This window comes from Bidens hawaiensis, unplaced genomic scaffold (assembly GCF_021521415.1).
Source record: "Bidens hawaiensis isolate Kalapana, Puna unplaced genomic scaffold, B.hawaiensis_p1.1 tig00001368_1, whole genome shotgun sequence".
Taxonomy (NCBI): domain Eukaryota; kingdom Viridiplantae; phylum Streptophyta; class Magnoliopsida; order Asterales; family Asteraceae; genus Bidens; species Bidens hawaiensis.
Window position 1 is genome coordinate 149,336 of NW_027491076.1, and position 20,205 is coordinate 169,540.

The following is a 20,205-nucleotide window of genomic DNA, read 5'->3' on the forward strand; positions in this document are numbered from 1 at the left end:
TACTCGAGGTATGATGTATGGTTGTATGGTTAAGAAAAGGGTACCGAGCCCTAATAATACTCGAGGTATGATGTATGGTTGTATGGTAACGAAGAGGGAATCGAACCCTACTAATATTCGAGAACTAGGGAACCGAACCCTACTAATATTCGAGGAAAGAGGGTACCGAGCCCTAATAATACTCGAGGAATGAGGGTACCGAGCCCTAGTAATACTCGAGGAAGGAGGGTACCGAGCCCTAATAATACTCGATGAAAGAGGGTACCGAGCCCTAATAATACTCGAGGAATGTAGGGCGTAATGCTCTTTATAACGTAAGATATGAAAGCAAGTTAGTACAAAAGAAAGTATGAAAGTATGAATGAAAGAATATAAGTTTGTGTGTATTGTATAATGTATGATTAACTAGAACTCACTCAGCGTAGCTGACTTTTAGTATGCACGCAGGTGAGTAGGATGAGGCAGCTCGCTTGAGGAGACACGTGGCATTGAATAAGAGGTTGGCATCAGAAGGCTCAGGGCGTGTTATGTTTTAATTACTTAGTTTTTGAAAGACAAGTTGGTTGTTTAAGACAAGTTTTGAATTGTTATGAAATGTTTTATTAAAGTTTTAATGTTCCGCGAATGTTTTAATTAACTCTGATATTTAGAACTGCGTTTATGAGTAAATCCAACACGAAAGTAGGGCTACCGGTAACGGGGCCTTACAGGACATCTTAAGGCGGGGCTGGGATATCACCTAAAAAGGAAGCCCCCGTAAACTTCCTTACAGACCCCACGGAAGAGAGATCCACTCTACGACCGGCAGATTTGTTCGTCTTTGGTTTGGCCGGGGGAAAACACGATTGTGTTGACCTCACAGGGGTATCTCCTTTAGCTGGTTTGAGGGATAATGGGTTTGTAGCTGGGCAAGCAATGAAAAGGGCTGAAACAAAGAAGGTGGAGAAACATGCTAAAGCCTGCGAAGAGAACCAACATGTTTTTGTCCCTCTGGCTTTTGATACCTTTGGCTCCTTGGCACCGGAAGCTATCCGTTTCCTAACCAGGGTCCAACGGGTTATATTGATCTTATTAAGTTATTTTCCAATTTAACTAAATAACGATTTCATAATAAACTAATACCAACTGACAGCACGTGAACTTGCCACAAACTTACCATACAATACAATTTTATTTTGTAATTAAAAAATATATTAATAATAATTTAACATAATTTTATTTTGTAATTAAAAAATATTTTAATAATAATTTAACATAATGAAGTTTTATTGGCATGATTCGTGAAAGAGAGGGATGGGATGGGATGGAATGGAATTGAATTGAATTGAATTGAATTGATGTTTTAGAATTAGATTCCAGTTTCCTTTCCCTCTTTCTTTCTTCTTTTTCTTTTCTTTTCTACAAATCCCTCTTTCTTTCTCTCTTCTCTCTCGGATAAAGTAAAGTTTGATTTCTTTCAATTAAAAGAGAAGTGGTTTGTTTAATTAGTTTTGATGATTATGGACGACTCGACTCTGCAATCCATCCGTTATCATCGTGGCTCACTCCAACTACTTGATCAGGTTCTCTTCTCTTCTCTCTTATTTAATTAATTGCTTAACCTAGTTTTTAACATTAATCATAACATAACACTCTTGATTCAATCAAACTTAATTTTAATTTTGACCAGAGAAAACTTCCCCTTAATACCATCTATTTGGAAATTCGAGATGCTGTCCAAGCCTGGTAAGCTTTAGAATTATTATTTGCATTATATTATAGGAGGAGATTAAGCTTTGTCTATGTATGTATGTATGTATGTATTTCCACCCCCACCAGGGAAGCAATAAGAGAGATGGTGGTTCGCGGGGCGCCTGCAATCGCCATAGCTGCAGCTCTTTCTCTCGCTGTAGAAACTTGTAAACTCTTGGAAGGATTTACCGGAACACCAAAGGATGCTGCATCTTTTCTTGTTAATAAGTTGAAATTTCTTGTCTCAAGGTATATTAATTATTATGTTATATATAGATAGATTGTTTAATTTCTTAATTAATTGTGTAACATTATAACGTTTTATTATGTTTGTTGGATAGTCGCCCAACGGCAGTGAATCTTGCAGATGCTGCATCGAAGCTTACAGAGATTGTAACCAATTCTGCTGCCAACGCCACACATGCCAATCAAGTTTTCCAGGTAATCATTCAGTTTTGTGGTTACATACATACAATGATTTGTAATATGCTACTGCTCATTCAGGCTTACATTGATGCTGCTGAAACAATGCTAGAAGATGATGTTGCTTCCAATAAAGCAATAGGCTCGCACGGATCATCTTTCATTCAGAATCTAAAAAACAAAGTATCTGTTTTAACTCATTGCAATACTGGCAGGCTAGTAATCTAATCTTCCCTCCCTCGCTCATTGTATATTTTTATTAATATTATTATATCCTGATTTACTGGTATTTTCTGTTTCAATAGTCTCGCGACTGCTGGATACGGAACTGCTCTTGGAGTAACCCGTGCACTTCATGCTGATGGAGTGCTTGACAGAGCTTATTGCACAGAAACACGTCCTTTTAACCAAGTAAGCAGTTTAATATTAGAGTTATTTTTATGGCTACATGAACTTGAGTTGCAAGTATAGGGATCAAGATTGACGGCTTATGAGTTGGTGCATGAGAAAATACCAGCCACTCTCATAGCAGATTCTGCAGCGGCGGCTTTAATGAAAACCGGGCGTGTGCATGCTGTCATTGTTGGAGCAGATCGTGTTGCTGCCAATGGTACTTCACCAATCACCAACAATTGCTTATTACACGCATTTTATTGTAACGCACGTATAAACATAAGTGCAATTGTTGCAGGCGACACAGCCAATAAGATTGGAACATATAGCCTGGCCTTATCTGCTAAGCATCATGGTGTTCATTTTTTCGTTGCTGCGCCATTGACTTCAGTTGACTTGTCATTGGCTTCTGGAGATGAGATTGTTATAGAAGAAAGATCAGCCAAAGAATTACTAAATACCCATGGAGGTCTTGGAGAACAAGTTGCAGCTTCTGGCATATCTGTTTGGAATCCAGCTTTTGATGTCACTCCAGCTAATCTTATAAGTGGAATCATAACCGAGAAGGTAGTTTTCTGTCTGTAAGACACACACACACACGGGCTTGCGAGTGAATCTAATGTTTGTGTTTTTACTAGGGTGTCATTACAAAGACTGGGAATGAGTTTGACATCAAGGGTTTTGTAAAATAGACTAGGAGCAGTAATTGATATGCAAGTAAGTGTGTTTTTTATGATTATGACTTGTAATGTATTGAATAAGTCACACACAATAGCTAAAGCCGCCAGGTCCGTCCCGTTTGTGGTGTAAGTGTGTGTTTTGGTTGAGTCTTAATAATAAGAAGAGTGACTACAAATAGATATCAAAGAAATGAAATGGAGGTTTCAGAATCATTAATTATATGTTAATCAAAATGCAGTTGATCCTGTTCATTCTCAATCCCAAGTAGTATTAGTAATGTAGAATTACGCAAGAATGCTTGGTTTATATTGTTTAATTTTTTTTTCCCTTGGAATCCATTCACATATAACAATAACATTCAAAACGGTTGCAATAAAGTGACAGGCAATAGGTTACATCACAACCAGTGGCAATTACGTTTTTTAAGGGGCACAATACGGGTCGGTTAAAAATGGGTCGGGAAATAAAGGAAGAAATGATGATAAAATAACATAGTTCATTATATGTGTAAATATAATATATAAAATTTCTCAGTTACAATTGTCCTCTACATTTTCTATCTTTGGGAAAAGCTCTATTACATCTTTGTTGGTTTTTAATTTTTATTATTGTAACTCACGTAAAAAAAAACTGTTTAGTAACACTTCATTTTATATGATGTTATATCATTAAATTTATTATATATTTTGATCATTGAGTTGATAATATAAAGAATGGATGTTACGTACGTACAAACTTTTGAAATTATGATGTTTATATGAATTATCCATTTTTATTAAAATGGGAAGACATATGTAGAGTAGAGGCAAACAAGAAAACTTACCAGCTTAAAGAAAACACTTACATTTAACAAGAACATAGTTCATGCCTCATGGACTTATTATGGCACTTGGGCTATATAAGAAAAGCAAGAAAATTTTACAGATTATGTGGGCTAATTGGACGGTGGTCACAAGCCCACCCTAGTTACGTAGTAAATCCGTCTTAGGCCACAAATCTGCAACCCCAATTTGGATAGAAAATTCGATCCAACTAAAAAACGAGAACTTTGGGTCTTAGGAGCCAAAGAATTACCATGCACGACTCGTAGAACTTTGTCCATACATTACACAACCTCCGTGGCTAGGAAGCCAAATGTATCAAAAGCACATATTGATTCTCTATATAAGTTTTCTCTTGTTTAAAAAGTTTGCCATATTATGTCTTTAACGCTGCCAGACACGCAACAAACCTATTGATTCTGAGCCTAAGTAGAGGAGACATTCATGTAAGGTACACACACAAGTGTTTTTCTCCCTGCCCACCCGAACACATGTCTAATCCAAGTGTTTCTTAAGAGTTAATTACACATATGGTTCATGACATGAACCATATGTGTAGTTTAGGGGTCTAACTAAAAAAACGTAACATGTTTCGTACATGTAGTTTTCAATTTGTTACATGTTTATAGTATTTAACGAAGGCAACTAGCCCTTAAAAATTTCACAACTCCATATAAAAATATACATGCATCAACTACTACTCGGCGCAATTATTACAAACGAGCTTATTCGTGCACGCCTTTTTTCAAATAAGCTTCGAACAAGCCACAATGCCACATACTTTATTACAGCCCCTCTCTCAAATCTCAATGCAGCTGCTAACCGTGCCAACCAGTTTCTTTAGTTTGTTTTCATTTTTCTTTTTGAATAAATATTGAACATTTTAAATCCAATCTTCCATCCTTCTTAAACCTTAACCCTTTATGTTTAAATGCCATTTAATCAATTAACCCTAACTTAACATATTAATCTACCTCATAAAATTGTTATACATCGACCCAAATTATTTAATTTATTAAATATAAACCTGTTCTAATTTTGTTTTAAAATTTGAATTCCTGTTTGTTTAAATGCTAACAAAATTCACTCATCCATGTTCACAAATCTTAATGGACATGTGTCGTTAAATAACGAGGTGGATCATTATTCACATTCATCACGTGGATATACACAAAGTCGAAGGTTCAAACTTTCTTCTACACATTGATTCCAGATAAATAAATCCTATATACATTAAAATTCTTACGAAACACCATCTCCAAAATTCTTTTCTTCAGCCTTACGTAATCTAGCTTCTTATCAATTAAACACCAAAATACTTTTGAACTTCTTTCATGCAAGCAATCAATATTCTTCTGCTTTCCTTGTTTAATTAACATCTTGTAGATCCATTGTGGATGTAATCAAGAACCGCAATCACACCTACCACAAACGCTTGATCAATCCCGGGTTTCACCACCACATGATATAAATCCTTCGTTTCCATCATCTCCTTATTTACCCCAACCTGTCATATTATATTATATTATATCATATGTATCATCAAATTAATTAAAAGAACAACGTAACGTACATGCATGCATTTTGTGAAGTTGGATATATACCTGGGCTATGACATTGCCTCTAGAGTCGACGATACTGCAATCTTTATCTTGGAAGTAGCCATTTATCTGAAAGTTCTTACAATAGATGCTTTCATCCTTGTGTTCGATTGAAACCCTTACCGGTCGGTTGTTCGCAAAACATGCTTTTGGATCTTTCAATGTAAAAACCAGCTTTTGTGATCCTACATAAAACTGGAAAAACCCGTTGGTTCAACCCGGAACAAGTTGTTCCAGATGTCTCCATCAATGCCTCCTTATAAAGAAAGTAACGAAGCTACGCAGGATCAATCAACTCTGCTTAATAAAATAATGTTTTAAGGTCACATTTGTGATGAAAAGTCATTTTCACTAATAAAAATAATAATTTGGTAGTTATGAAAACACTTTTATATTCATGAATCATGAAAAACTGAAAAAGGGTTGCTTTATTCCTTTTTTTATTTGCAATTTCCCTTTTTTAAAAAATGCACAATATTAATCATCACAATGATATTTGCATTACAAAGGGTGAATATTAACGCTTGGTAAAGGTTTCAAAACAATTAATCAAAAAGATATATAGAGTGATTTTTGTCAACCAATTGACCAAACATACATTTGTGCTAAAAGGAAGTGCAAGAAACATATGCCATTCTTAGATGCTAAGGATCGAATCAAAATTGTATAATCATTTTATATGAAGTTTTGACTTAATTTCCTACTAAAAAGTTTTTGACTTGGTTTTCTTTAAATGCATTTTTCAACACTAACTACATCCTAGAAATTCTCTCGTTCACAGCATTGCGACTTTTGTGACTCCTAGCTTCCTTATAGGGCGAACCTTAACCATCCCTATCGGGCGAAATTCATTTACCTGTTCACTGAACCATTTTTTAATTATATCATTAATATAAATAGGTAAAAACTAAAACAAAATAACAACATTCAAATTCATTAACAAATAAAAGATTAAAACAATATATCATTTATAATATAAAGAATGGGTGAGTGTACTAGCAGCAGTTATCCCCACTCTGCTGCCACCACCAGAAGTCACAGTAATAATTTCAATTTCATTTTCACACTCATATTCATTCACATTCACACATACATACCCTTTTTTTTCTCTCAAATATCTGTAATATGGGTTCTGTTCCCAGACCTAAGTCACCGCCGGAGTTATACGGCAAACGGAGAGAGTTGGCAAAGGTTGTCATGTTAGAAAGAGAAATTGGTTTCCTTCAGGTTTCTTTTTCTTCTTTTTTTTATTAATTTCTTCTCTCATGTTTTCTAAAATTATAACTACTGCTGCTGCTGCATGCATCATCATCAACCTCTATATTTGGCAATTACAATGTTCTTCTCTTTATTATTATTATTATTATTATTATTATTATTATTATTATTATTATTATTATTATTATTATTATTATTATTATTATTATTATTATTATTATTATTATGTTTTGGTTTAGTGAGTCTTGACAACAGTTAATTAGAAACAAAAATGTGGTCTGTTTCTTGGGCCTTGTTGTAGATCGATTAAACAAACACCCCCAAAGGCCAAATCCTAACACAATTGAACTTCCAAAACAAAGTTTGCTTGGTGGGGTGCTAGAATTAATTAATTAAACTTTACTATGTATTGTATTTAATTTAAATCCAATCCCACATGTCAAAAAGATTAATAAATATTGTCATTATTACTTGATTATACATACATACATACATACATGTATGACCGACCGCCTTTGAGGAAGTGACTTGTTCTAATTTGTAGGAAGAGTTGAAGTCTATTGAGACGTTACAGCCAGCTTCTTCTTGCATCAAACAGTAAGTCTAACTCTGACTTTTAATTTAAATTACATTTCAGTACTGATTGATGATCATGATATACAACATACTTATAGGGTTGCTGATTATGTGGTCACTACTCCAGAACCATTGATCAATGTGTAAGGCATATTCTCATCCTTTCCATCCCACCCCACTTTTTTATGTTAAAACTCTTCATTTCATTCCTTTAAAAGGTGCAGGAAAACTCGTAAATCTTGTCGTTTTTGGAGGTGGCTTTTTTGGTATGATTCTTATGCTTCATTCAAAATTTAGTTTCTTCTTAACTATATACCTTTTGTTTATGTTTATGTTTATGTTTATGTATTGCAGTGGAAATTCGTGCTTCAACATGTCATGTCTAAGTTGTTGCGGTGGCTGCAGCTGCAACTGCCTCCGTGGCTGTTGTTCTTTTAAAACGCCACGCTGCTGCTGTAATGGTGGTTGTTGCTCTTTACCCCTGCCTGATAAGTGTTGTTCATGGTCTATACCAAAGCCCACTTGTGCCTTTAAGCCTCCAAGCTGCCCTGAATGTTTAAAACCATGCTCGTGTTGCCCTACTTGTAATTCTAGTTGCTGCAGCACTTGCGGGTGCAGATGTTGTTGGCCAACCAAATGCTCATGCTCGTGTTGGCCAACTAAGTGCCCATCATGTTCGTGTTCGTGTTGGCCAACCAAGTGCTCATTTCCAAGATGTCCCAGTTGTGGTGGTGGCTGTAGCTTAGAAAACAACTGCTGTTATTCTTCTTATTGTCAATGCTAGGGTAAGTGTGTAACTATTAAATAATAATCAATGCCAAAAGTTCCTTTCTCTTGATTGATTACATTCAGATAATAAATAACACCTATTACTACTATTACATTAGTTTTCCAAGCACTAGAAACAGAGCTCATTGTGGTTTCTATGTGCAAATTGCCATAAGTCAATCAATCAATCATGCCCAGTAAAATCCCACCGACAGCAAAGCTATAAGTAGGGTCTGGACAAATTGCCATAAGCATAATAATAAAAAGCAAAACTAATTAAGCAAACCGCTCCCACCCAAAAGCAACAGGGCTCCTAACTTGATTCTCAGCATTCTTCCAAGTTATAGACCCGAATGCATCCTCGCGTCCACCCAGACCCTTCTGTGAGACAAAAGTGACCGTATACCTCATCTTATCACCCACATTCTTGAAAACAAGTTGTTTTGGTTTCACACTAACTTGAACTCCTTTTGGTGCCTCTGCTTCCACACTATAAACCGACCCAGCAGCTCCCACGTTCGTTAGTTGACGGGTGTACCTCACTACTCGTGACTTCCCAAAAAGGACCGAGAATGATGGGTAGTTTAATCTACCTGGATCACCTAGTCTTTTGGCACAAGACGTCATGTTTGGGCGGTTCACCACAGATTGCACCTGCTTAATGTTGTAGCCCAAAGAGCAAACAAATGCAATGTACTCTTCTGTTGTGATATCATACACGAGGCCAGGAGAAATGGCCTTGTGTGGATCAACATGACCTGCTCCATGAGCCCATGGGGTGGACAGTTGACCGCCGGCTGCATCACGTAGGGGTGATTTGGTGTTGTCAAGGGTGTAGGCAGTGGTCATAAGAGCAGACTTGATGGCGCTCGGGCTCCATCCTGGATGTGCTGCTTTCAGCAGGGCTGCTAATCCACTGATATGGGGGCAGGACATTGATGTACCTGGACAACATCAACCAGATTCAATTCAAAATATTATAGTATTAATTTAATTTAGGTATCTTTAACTTATGGCATCAATTGATTGAGGCATCTTGACACATGATAAGATCTTATGCTTGACTATTTATTTAATTTAATCCTTGGCATCAAATTTTATGCCCCTACCCTTTGTGTAACTAACAAGGTACAGTAATAGTGAGATTCAATTTACCTGACATAATGTTGAACTGAGTTTTGCGGGTATCGCTCTCCAACCCGGTTGGTCCTACACCCTCTGACCACCCGGCCAGGATGTTCACTCCCGGACCGATCACATCAGGCTTCAATATCTGCGGTGTCACCATGTTAGGACCTCTGGAACTAAATGCTGCCACCACCGGCGATGGTTTAACCCCCAAAACCGTCCCTCCAAACTTAAGCAGTGCCATAGGTTTTGACTCTGTTTTCAAGTATTCCCTAATCGCGTCCCCAATCTTTCTCCCAACGGCCACAGCCGGCAACAAATGACTGTCTGCGACCAACTCCTCTCCACTCTCAGCGGTGTTCCCGAGTATCATCCCGACCCCTCCGGCTTCTTTCACCACCTGACCCTTCTCCACACGTGGATTCACACCCCTGTCACAGAACACCACTTTACCACGAACGCCTTCCGGTTGAAGGGAACCCGACAAACACAGATTACTAGAACTATTGCTCCCTTTCCCACTGAAGTAAACCAATTCCACCGGCTTATCACCCATGCCACTCCCACTATACAGAGACACCCCGGTCACCCGTTTACCGTTTCCTAAAATCGCATAAGCCGGGAAATCACGGTCTAGAGTCCCCGCACCCACCGTCATTATCCACGGAGCCACATTGGCAAGCGAGGCCTTAGACGGTCCACTGTTCCCAGCAGAACACGAGACAAACACACCCATCTCCGTGGCTTTAAACGCCCCAATCGCAATCGTATCACGGTAATAAGGCGCGGAACCTCCACCAAGAGACATAGACAACACATCCACACCGTCCGAAATTGCCTGGTCCATACCCGCCAAGATATCCGAACCAAAACACCCGGTCTTCCAACAAACTTTGTAAGTGGCGACCCGCGCGTGGACAGCCATTCCACGCGCAGTGCCGCTAGCAAAGCCGAAAAGACTAGCGTTACCCACCTGCCCACCGGCAGCGGTTGTGGAGGTGTGCGTCCCGTGCCCGTCCTGGTCACGGGGCGAGTCCTTTTCCTTGGATATAACCCCCGCGGCCAAGCGAAAGCCTTTGGAAAACTTCCTGGCACCAATCAGTTTCTTATTACACACAGTTGGTTTAAAATCCTCACACTCCCCACGCCACCGCGCGGGTACATCAGGCATTAACGAATCGTCGAAGCTTTTGGACTCGGGCCAAACCCCTGTATCAAGGACACCGATGATGACGTCATGGGAAGCCGCATTGAGTTGTTGCGGCGACCACAGGCCCAATTCGTTCTGAATCCCCAGGAACTCTGGCGTGCGGGTGGTGTGGAGTTGGTAGACGGTGTCCTCGTAAACCCCGAGTACGGAATCTGACTGGCGGAGGGCCTCGGCCTGGTCCGGATCTAAGGAGGCGGAGAAGCCGTGGTAGGCGTTGGTGTAGGAGTAGAGGATGGCGTCAGGGGACTGGAGGCTGTCGGCGTACCAGTCGTGGTGAGTCGGGTAGGATGTGGGTTTTTGATGGTGGTTCATTTGGACGATGTAGGTTCGTTTCTCTTTCTCTTTCTCTTTCTCGGCGGTTGAAAGAACGGGAAACATAAGGCATAATGATAGTAATAATAATGCCCAAAGAACTGAGGCCATTGTTATTGTTGGTTGCTTTGGTAAGTAAATTAGTAACCCCTCTGCCTGTGAGAGGCGAATTAAGAAGAAGAAGAAGAAGAAGAAGAAGAATGAAATGGATCAAGGATTGGTTTTGTTTTTATAGGCAACTGAGTGAGTCATGTTGCAAACTTGGGTGCTTGTTTATTTATTAATAGTTTTATTAAATCTTCATCTCATTTCGATTTAACGCGTCTGTCTTGTTTTACTTTTCGTTTCATTTACACATAATAATAATAATAAAGTTTTATCGCACACAAAAATCTATACAGCAGTGATATAATAATATCATAAAGTAAGTATTAAAAAGGACAAGTTAGAAGATTGGGGAAGAAGAAGTTGAAGAAAGTCACAAGATATTTGTTTGCTTCTTAAAAAACAGCATTCCCTTTTCCTTTGTTTCCATTTGCAATCACATGTGTTTACACTCTGTTAAAATTGAGATATTTGTAACCATGTACAATTATATCGTCTTTGTTTGTTATTAGCCAGGCATTACATAATAATATTATACCAAGTATCAAATAATAAAAATGACGGCATTTCTGGGGGAAAAATATAAAAGACAACTTCACATTTCTGGGGGGAAAATGAAAAAGACGCCTTCACACATTTCCATGAGTTGTCCGCTTCTAGTGAGAAAACAAAGTTTCTATCCATGCGTTTATGTCTAAAAATAAATATGTATAATGTAACAGATAATATACGAAAATTACTGTACATTCACGTTTGATTTTATCTTCAGATATCTATGCATGAATGATTTAACATCTTGTTTTTTACTTTTTCAAGAAAAAAAAAGAAACAAAGTAATTTTAATTATGTGAGAGGGATTTATTTATTTTGTTGTTATTATATGGAAAAGAAAAAAAAAGCAAGAAAAGGAGCAGAAGCGCACCGATGCTGACGCTAAGGGATATTGTAACGGCTCTTTAATCAGTTCAATGTGGCCTCACTCTTCTACCCGTTGTAAATGATTGTTCTATTATTTATTTATAAATCATTTTCTTATTCCTACCCTTACCATTTTTTTATTACCGCTGATGCATCCATATTTTTATTATCTGAGGTATGGAATTCAGTCTTAGAGCATTCTCATCCCATCCCCTATCACTAAACCAAAAATTACACTAAAACTCACTATATTTTTTCTCTCTATTTTAATTAAATAATATTTTTTATACCTTTTATCATTACATTTTCTATTTCCTTCACTCACAACCACTTTCAAAATATATTAAAAAATTATATGGGGTAAACAGTAGCTTTTCAAATATACAGAAAAATCACTACTTTTTCTAAAATATAAAAGCTCTTCACTCACAACACCATAAATCACTCTCTAAATTATAAAAAATCTCTCACATTAAATGATGGGTTGGATAAGAATGCTCTTAGTTTGTATGTTGTTGTTTCAGCTTAAAGTAATTATTTATAAGACTATGGAGTGTAGTGTGGTATCAGTTTTTTTACTTGAGTGAAAACTGATATCAATTTCCATATATTATCGTATTTTGGGGCGCGATTCAACTTCTTACTTATATTCTTACTCCCAAGTCGTTTTATTTTTTAGTTACATAATGTTCTTATGTTTTTGTAATAATAACTAAAACATTATATATTATCAATTTAAAACATTACATTATAGTAATAAAAAATACTCTTAAATTTTATTTTTTTTGAACGATCAACTAAGTAACGCCGGGTACTTCGTACGCGGCCCCCATTGGCTAAAGGTAGCCCGAGCGGGCCACTAGTCCGGACGGACAGAGCCCCTAGCGGTCCACCTATTGAGGGATTCACCGGATAAAACCCGACCCCACGCCCGCCAAATGGCACGACAGCGAGGAGCCGGTAAAACCGGGTGAGATCAGGACTCGAACCCTGGCAAGCCAGGGTCATCACTCATATCTCCCATATAAATTGGTGATAGTGAGGTTTGAACCCCCTACATTTCACTAGTAAAGTGAGTGCTCTACCATTGAGCCACATCCAATTTAAAAAAAAATACTCTTAAATACTAAAACATTATATATTATTAATTTAAAACATTACATAACTGCTAAAAATAAGTTGAACTAACTACAACACGAGTCGTTTTATAAAAACGTGAACGTAAACTACAAGAAAGGTAAAACTTATTCTTATTAAGAAAACTGTTATAGAAAATTTATTATTATTATTATTATTATTATTATGTTTTTGTTTAAAACTAACCACAACGCTTCCCTACAACCATTGTGCTCGTAGTTCACACTCACATAGCATGGTGTTTCACAGCATAAAATCTGCGACCACAAGCAACGGGATGGTTTCACATCCCACGCCCTATGGTCTACTTGTAATTTCTAGATAATCATGAAAATTTAATTATTAAAAGTGTAGGTATATACCCACCCATAAATAATATTGAAGTGGTCTTAAATTATATATTATCGTTTTAGCTGATATTATATATTTGTAACTATCAATCAAAGATAATCATGAAAAAAATAATGATTAAAAGGTGTAGGGATATGCTCACCCATCTTTAGTAAGTGGTATTAATTAGCAAATATAGTAAAACTTCTACAAATCGATAATGTTGAGACTGGATATTTTATTAATTTATCAAGATATTATTATATCGATAGATTAATAAATTACTAATTTTAAAAGTTGGCTTATATTCTTGAGCAACTCTCAAATTATTTAAACGATGAAATTTCTGGAGAAGATATTAATGAGCTCGAGAACTTGATTACGGGAAAGCATTATCAACACAAAATGGATGTGAATGAGTTGGATTATCAAGTGAAAATAATAAATGTTACGAGGTTCAAAGCATTGAATAAATTATGACGAATGTCGTTCAAAATCTGGTTGATGATGATTCAGTACCTTTGGAATCGATCACTCCGAAAGAAGCATTGCAAACGGCAACAACTCTTCACAACTTGTTGCAATAGCAACACGTGGCACACCGTCTGCCACGTAGCAACACGTGGCAGACCTACGTGGTGACGATGCAAAGCTACATCGCGCTACGCGATGGGTGACAAGGAGCCTATCGCGTATCGCGATAGGATCCAAATTTTTGCCTATAAATAGCAGGTCCGGGGTCTTCACAATTCACACCAAAACACAGCTTACAATCATCTCTCTACTCTCTCGCTACACCTCGAAATTCATGCCAACGATCCACCTCGAAAATCGTGCCCCGATTCCTCGATAAACGTGCCATAACTCGATATTCGTACCACTCCCCGACGACATTCCGAGCAAGAAGGTGGTGACGTTTTTACAACCCGGAGACCACCTCGAAGTGTGTGCCGAGAAGATTCGGTGCCTCGATTTGCGTGCCAAAGTGAAGTGGCGATCAAGACGAGTGTTGAAAAGGTTAAGCGGCGTAGAAGTGCTACTCGAGTATCTAGGAAGTATTAAGCCGAGGAAAGGTAAGGCTTACTACCCGACTAAAATAATAATAAAATATTATAAAGGTTTAATGCCCTAAGTCGGAATTATGCTCGATGTTTATGGAAAGAAATTATATAACAAAGAAAAGAAAATAAAAGAAATATGGAAGTGTGTGTATATATATATATATGTGTGTGTGAAATATATATAATTCTTTGTTATGAATATTATATAAGTAATAAAGGATATTCTTATATAATAAAAGAAAAAGAATACGTTTCTTAGAAAAGAAGAAACGTCGGGTTTTTATAATAAACTGAAGGTTTATAAATATTGCTTTTTAAAACTAAAGGTTTTAAAGTAAAAGAAATGAACTAAAGGTTCATCGAGATAATAAGACTAAAGGTCTTAAGCCGGATTGTATATCCGACTAATAAAAGTAATACTCGTACTATAGGTGCCAGATAGCAAGAAAGATTACGCAAGGACGGTGTTGGAAACCGATCCCGATCAAAGGTGAATACGCCCCACTTTTACAAACTTGTTTTCAAATAAATAAACGTGTTATGTGTAAAACTTTACATGAGACTAAGTGTCTCTAAAAACATTATTAATAAGAGTAAAAGCCTAGCCCTCACGTTGTAGTATACGTTTGTCTGGATCCTTACATATGTGGTAAAATGCGGTGGGCACATCGCACCACGCCTGGTCACGACCTCCAGCCACGATGGGCCGAACCAAAGTATGTTCGAGTGAGAATGACCTTGTGTATATTTATGGTACCTAAGTACGTCGGGACGCTACGGTGTCTTGCTGGGGTGACCTAGGTAGAGGCTCGAGTTTATAATGATGTTGTTTTAACTTTGTTATTCCTAAGCTAAGATGGGCCGAGGCACGCGTAACCCTCGAGGGGTAACAAAGTAAATGTAACATCCCGAAATTTCTAAAGTAATATTTATTATATTATTTTGTCGGGTGAAATAAACGAGTTAGTGGAACGATAATAATAATAGCAAAATATGAAGACTTAGTAGGATAATTAGATGGGATTAGATATGGACCAAAAGGAAATATGGGTCTTCGGTCCATGGGCTTAAGGGAGTATAAATACCCCCTTAAACCCCAATCCTTTCCATTCCATCCATTTATCCATCCTAATCTCTACACACTCCAAAACACACACAACCCGAACCAAGATCCAAAGGCGAGGACCCGAGCTCGTTGGTGCTAGATCGTCGTGACGAACCAAAGCAACAAGACCAGCTCGTGTTCGTAGTTCGACTCATTTACGGTACGTTTATATCGAGAACTTGTTCGTTTAGGTTTGGATTAGTATAGAAATGATAGATCTGTGTTTGTATGGTAAAAACGAATCCAACAAAGCTAAACTTACTGAAAATGGATATGATTTGATGGGTTAATCGATTGATAAAAGAACCCGTAACCTATATGCCTAAATCGCACCCTTTAAACATCGATGTTAGGTCGATTTGATGGTTGGGGTTTGTAGGTGCTGGTCAGACGATTCCGTGGATACCTAAATCGAGTTATTTGGTTAAGAAACGAAGATAATTAAGGGATTTAAGGACGAACAGTACCTGCAGCTGGACAACTTCGCCTGCAAACTAAGTTCGCCTGATGAACTTCGCCTGCAAAGCTAAGTTCGCCTGATGACAACTTCGCCTGCAAAGCTAAGTTCGCCTGATGACAACTTCGCCTGCAAAGCTAAGTTCGCCTAAGGTTTAACTTCGCCTAAAGCTAAGTTCGCCTAAGGTTTAACTTCGCCTAAAGCTAAGTTCGCCTAAGGTTTAACTTCGCCTAAAGCGAAGTTCGCCTAAGGTTTAACTTCGCCTAAAGTCAAGTTCGATTAGAAAATAAATTAAAAAACGATAAGTAAAAGTAAGCTAATACTAGGCCACCAGATTAAATCAGGCGAGTATTGATACGTGTAACTTATACAGTCAGCCGAGCTCAGTTAAAGAAGGGATTTACAACTATCGAAGGAAGAAGCAGAGTTCAGGTGAGTTCTAGTCCCATTTATGTGTTATGTTTTCGGGGCTGTGTGCATACTCGATATGTTTGTTAATACGCTTATCCTAAGAGATAAGTGTATGCCTTATGTGAATGATGTGATATGTATGAATGATTGCTTGATGGTACGTGAACGATATTCGGATATTGCATGTACTGTCAGGTTGTAACGCTATGTATAAGGTAAGTATGATATGTATGCTTATGTGTATGAACGTGATAAAGTTAATAAAAGAAGGAAATGATGGTTGTATGGTTGTATGGTTACGAAAAGGGTACCGAGCCCTAATAATACTCGAGGTATGATGTATGGTTGTATGGTAACGAAGAGGGAATCGAACCCTACTAATATTCGAGAACTAGGGAACCGAACCCTACTAATATTCGAGGAAAGAGGGTACCGAGCCCTAATAATACTCAAGGAAAGAGGGTACCGAGCCCTAATAATACTCGAGGAAGGAGGGTACCGAGCCCTAATAATACTCGAGGTATGATGTATGGTTGTATGGTAACGAAGAGGGAATCGAACCCTACTAATATTCGAGAACTAGGGAACCGAACCCTACTAATATTCGAGAACTAGGGAACCGAACCCTACTAATATTCGAGGAAAGAGGGTACCGAGCCCTAATAATACTCGAGGAAGGAGGGTACCGAGCCCTAATAATACTCGAGGAAGGAGGGTACCGAGCCCTAATAATACTCGAGGAAGGAGGGTACTGAGCCCTAATAATACTCGAGGAATGTAGGGCGTAATGCTCTTTATATCGTAAGATATGAAAGTAAGTTAATAAAAAAGAAAATATGAAAGTATGAATGAAAGAATATAAGTTTATGTGTATTGTATAGTGTATGATTAACTAGAACTCACTCAGCGTAGCTGACTTTTAGTATGCACGCAGGTGAGTAGAATGAGACAGCTAGCTTGAGCGGGCACATGGTGGGCGAATAGGAGACTGGCATCTGAAGACTCAAGATGTTTTAATGTAATTGACGTTTATTTTGAAAGACAAGAATGTTTAAATAAGGCAAGTTTTGGATTGTTGTAACGTTTCATGAAAGTTTTTATATTCCGCGAAAGTTTTAATGAACTCTGATTTGTAAGAACTGTGTTTATGAGTAAATCCGATGCTAAAGTAAGGCTACCGGGTTCGGGGCCTTACAGTAAAAGAAAATGTTTTCGCATCAGCATATTCACCAGCATTCGTTGCTGACGTATTATTATAACATTTTGCAGATAACCAAGATTAGAGCTAAGGGACGAAGGCTCAAGAATCCGATGGCTTGGATAATTTTTGTTAAATGTTAATATAACTAAAATGGTGGTTTTGTAAACTTAAAACAAGTAAACACAAATGGAACTTGTTTCCATCTTTTGTAATGTAAATATTTTATAACTTTGATCTTTATATTTTATAAGTCTTCCGCTAATTAACCATAACTCTGATTTATTTACACATGTGGTACCAACTATCGAGTCACACGCCTAGGCCTAGTATGGGGGTGTGACAAAGATTAATGGACTGAATTCGGTAAAGTTAAAATACAAAGGACAACAAAAATGAGAAGGATGAGAAGGAATTCAGTCCATTAATCTTAAATTTGAATGGCTGAGATTAATTTAATAAATAAAAATTGATAAAAAGGGCATTAAGGTAATAACCACATTTGTTGACTTTCTCTCTCCACATGCAAGGCACATGTCAATTCCCCAATCATTTTAAAATTTCCATAACTTTTTCATACGACGTTATTATTTTAAAAAAAATCACCATAATAATAAGCGTTTTTTTATCTTTAATATGAGTATTATATTGTTATATAAAAATAAAAAAAATTAATGGGTTTTTTTTAATTGTGTTTTTTTGTTGTTCATTGTGTCATTGTGTAATATGTAGTTTCCATTGTGTTTCACGTTTCAAGTCATTGTGTTATACGTATTTACCATTGTGTCTTACGTTTTAGGTCATTGTGTTATACGTATTCACCATTGTGTTTTACGTTTCAAGTTATTGTGTAACATGTATTAAGCATTGTATTTTATGTATTAGATAAAAAGACACAATGGTGTGCGAAAAGACACAATGACAAAAAAAGACACAATGATAAGCGAAAAGACACAATGGTGTGCGGAAAAACACAATGACGAAAAAAGACACAATGGTGTGCGAAAAGACACAATGACGAAAAAAGACACAATGATAAGCGGAAAGACACAATGGTGTGCGGAAAGACATAGTGACGAAAAAAGACACAATGGTGTGTGAAAAGACACAATGACGAAAAAAAGACACAATGATAAGCGAAAAGACACAATGGTGTGTGAAAGACACAATGACGAAAAAAGACGCAATGGTGTGCGAAAAGACACAATGACGAAAAAAGACACAATGATAAGCGAAAAGACACAATAGTGTGCGAAAAGACACAATAATAAGCGAAAAAACACAATGGTGTGCGAAAAGACACAATGACGAAAAAAGACACAATGATAAGCGAAAAGACACAATGGTGTGCGAAAAGACACAATGATAAGCAAAAATACACAATGATAAGCGAAAAGACACAATGGCGTGCGAAAAGACACAATGACGAAAAAAGACACAATAATAAGCGAAAAGACACAATAGTGTGCGAAAATATACAATGATAAGCGGAAAAACCCAATGGTATGCGAAAAGACACAATAACGAAAAATGACACAATGGTGTGCGAAAAGACACAATGACGAAAAAAGACACAATGATAAGCGAAAAGACACAATGGTGTGCGAAAAGACACAATGACGTAATTTTTGTTTTGAATTTTATATAACAAAATCATACTCATATTAAAGATAAAAAAACACTTGTTATTATGATGATTTTTTTTTAAATATCATACGAAAAAGTTATAGACGTTCTAAAATGATGGGGGTATTAACATGTGCCTTGCATGTAGAGAGAAAAAATGTACACAATTACCTCTATACCATTTTCCTTTTGGTCCACACTTGACACATGTCAATTATTTATGGCTTTTCACACTTCTCATTTTTGTGACCCTTTGTAGAATAACTTGACCCTATATATATATATATATATATATATATATATATATATATATATATATATAGTTTGGATCAAATACAAATGAAATTAATTTGCTGAACGTGATAATCAAGTAGGGTAATTATATATACAAGTAGGGTAATTATGTAAATACTTTATGATATAATTACATAATTACCCTACTTGTATATATATATATATTCATTTGTATATATATGTCAAAGATCAATTATCCCTATAATTATGAGTTACAAAATAGACCTTGGGCGATCTTCGAATCAAATTTAGTTTGAATTTTATAAATTTATCGAATTCAATTAAAAATCATAAACGAAAAAAAAATTGAATTAAATCTGTTCAACATATTTAAATTTGAATTCAAATTAAAAATTCAAATCGAATAGCGGTAAATTTGAATATGTTATCAAATTCGATTCACCTCAAATTGTAAGTTATTCCAGCTCGATTCTAATAGCGCCCCCCTTTGATAGAAATGAATATTGCCGTGATTTTCTCTAAAAAAAATAGTTTGCATCTTAGTCGGTCTTGTGACCTAGTCCATGGACAAACATGCAAATAAAGATCCAAACTCACTTCTCTAACAAGTACTTAGAATACAACAAAGTTCAACAAGGAAAACAAGTAAACAACGAATCTGGATATGCTCTTCAAGTTTTCTGTTCACTCAACGGTTCTTCTACTCCAACTCCAAGTCTCATATTCACCATTGGAATCTA

General features: G+C 36.9%; 3 protein-coding genes across 3 annotated transcripts; 2 read left to right on the plus strand and 1 right to left on the minus strand.

The window, feature by feature from the left end:
- Positions 1–1,454: 1,454 nt before the first annotated feature.
- Positions 1,455–3,486, plus strand: LOC143572148 (methylthioribose-1-phosphate isomerase-like). The gene is made up of 9 exons (XM_077057381.1): positions 1,455–1,562; positions 1,670–1,725; positions 1,819–1,980; positions 2,073–2,172; positions 2,236–2,369; positions 2,460–2,565; positions 2,626–2,764; positions 2,846–3,114; positions 3,186–3,486. The coding sequence occupies exons 1-9, from the start codon at positions 1,494–1,496 to the stop codon at positions 3,237–3,239; spliced, it is 1,089 nt and encodes a 362-aa protein (XP_076913496.1). The 5' UTR covers positions 1,455–1,493; the 3' UTR covers positions 3,240–3,486.
- A 3,289-nt stretch (positions 3,487–6,775) lies between these two features.
- LOC143572061 (uncharacterized) lies at positions 6,776–8,336 on the plus strand. The gene is made up of 5 exons (XM_077057323.1): positions 6,776–6,877; positions 7,413–7,465; positions 7,543–7,587; positions 7,663–7,710; positions 7,799–8,336. Exons 1-5 carry the CDS (start codon positions 6,776–6,778, stop codon positions 8,226–8,228), a joined length of 678 nt encoding a protein of 225 aa, XP_076913438.1. The 3' UTR covers positions 8,229–8,336.
- Positions 8,337–8,456: 120 nt separating this feature from the next.
- Positions 8,457–11,013, minus strand: LOC143572158 (subtilisin-like protease SBT1.8). The gene is made up of 2 exons (XM_077057387.1): positions 9,368–11,013; positions 8,457–9,156 (listed from the first exon to the last, which is right to left on the minus strand). Exons 1-2 carry the CDS (start codon positions 10,971–10,973, stop codon positions 8,489–8,491), a joined length of 2,274 nt encoding a protein of 757 aa, XP_076913502.1. The 5' UTR covers positions 10,974–11,013; the 3' UTR covers positions 8,457–8,488.
- Between the last annotated feature and the right edge of the window lie 9,192 nt (positions 11,014–20,205).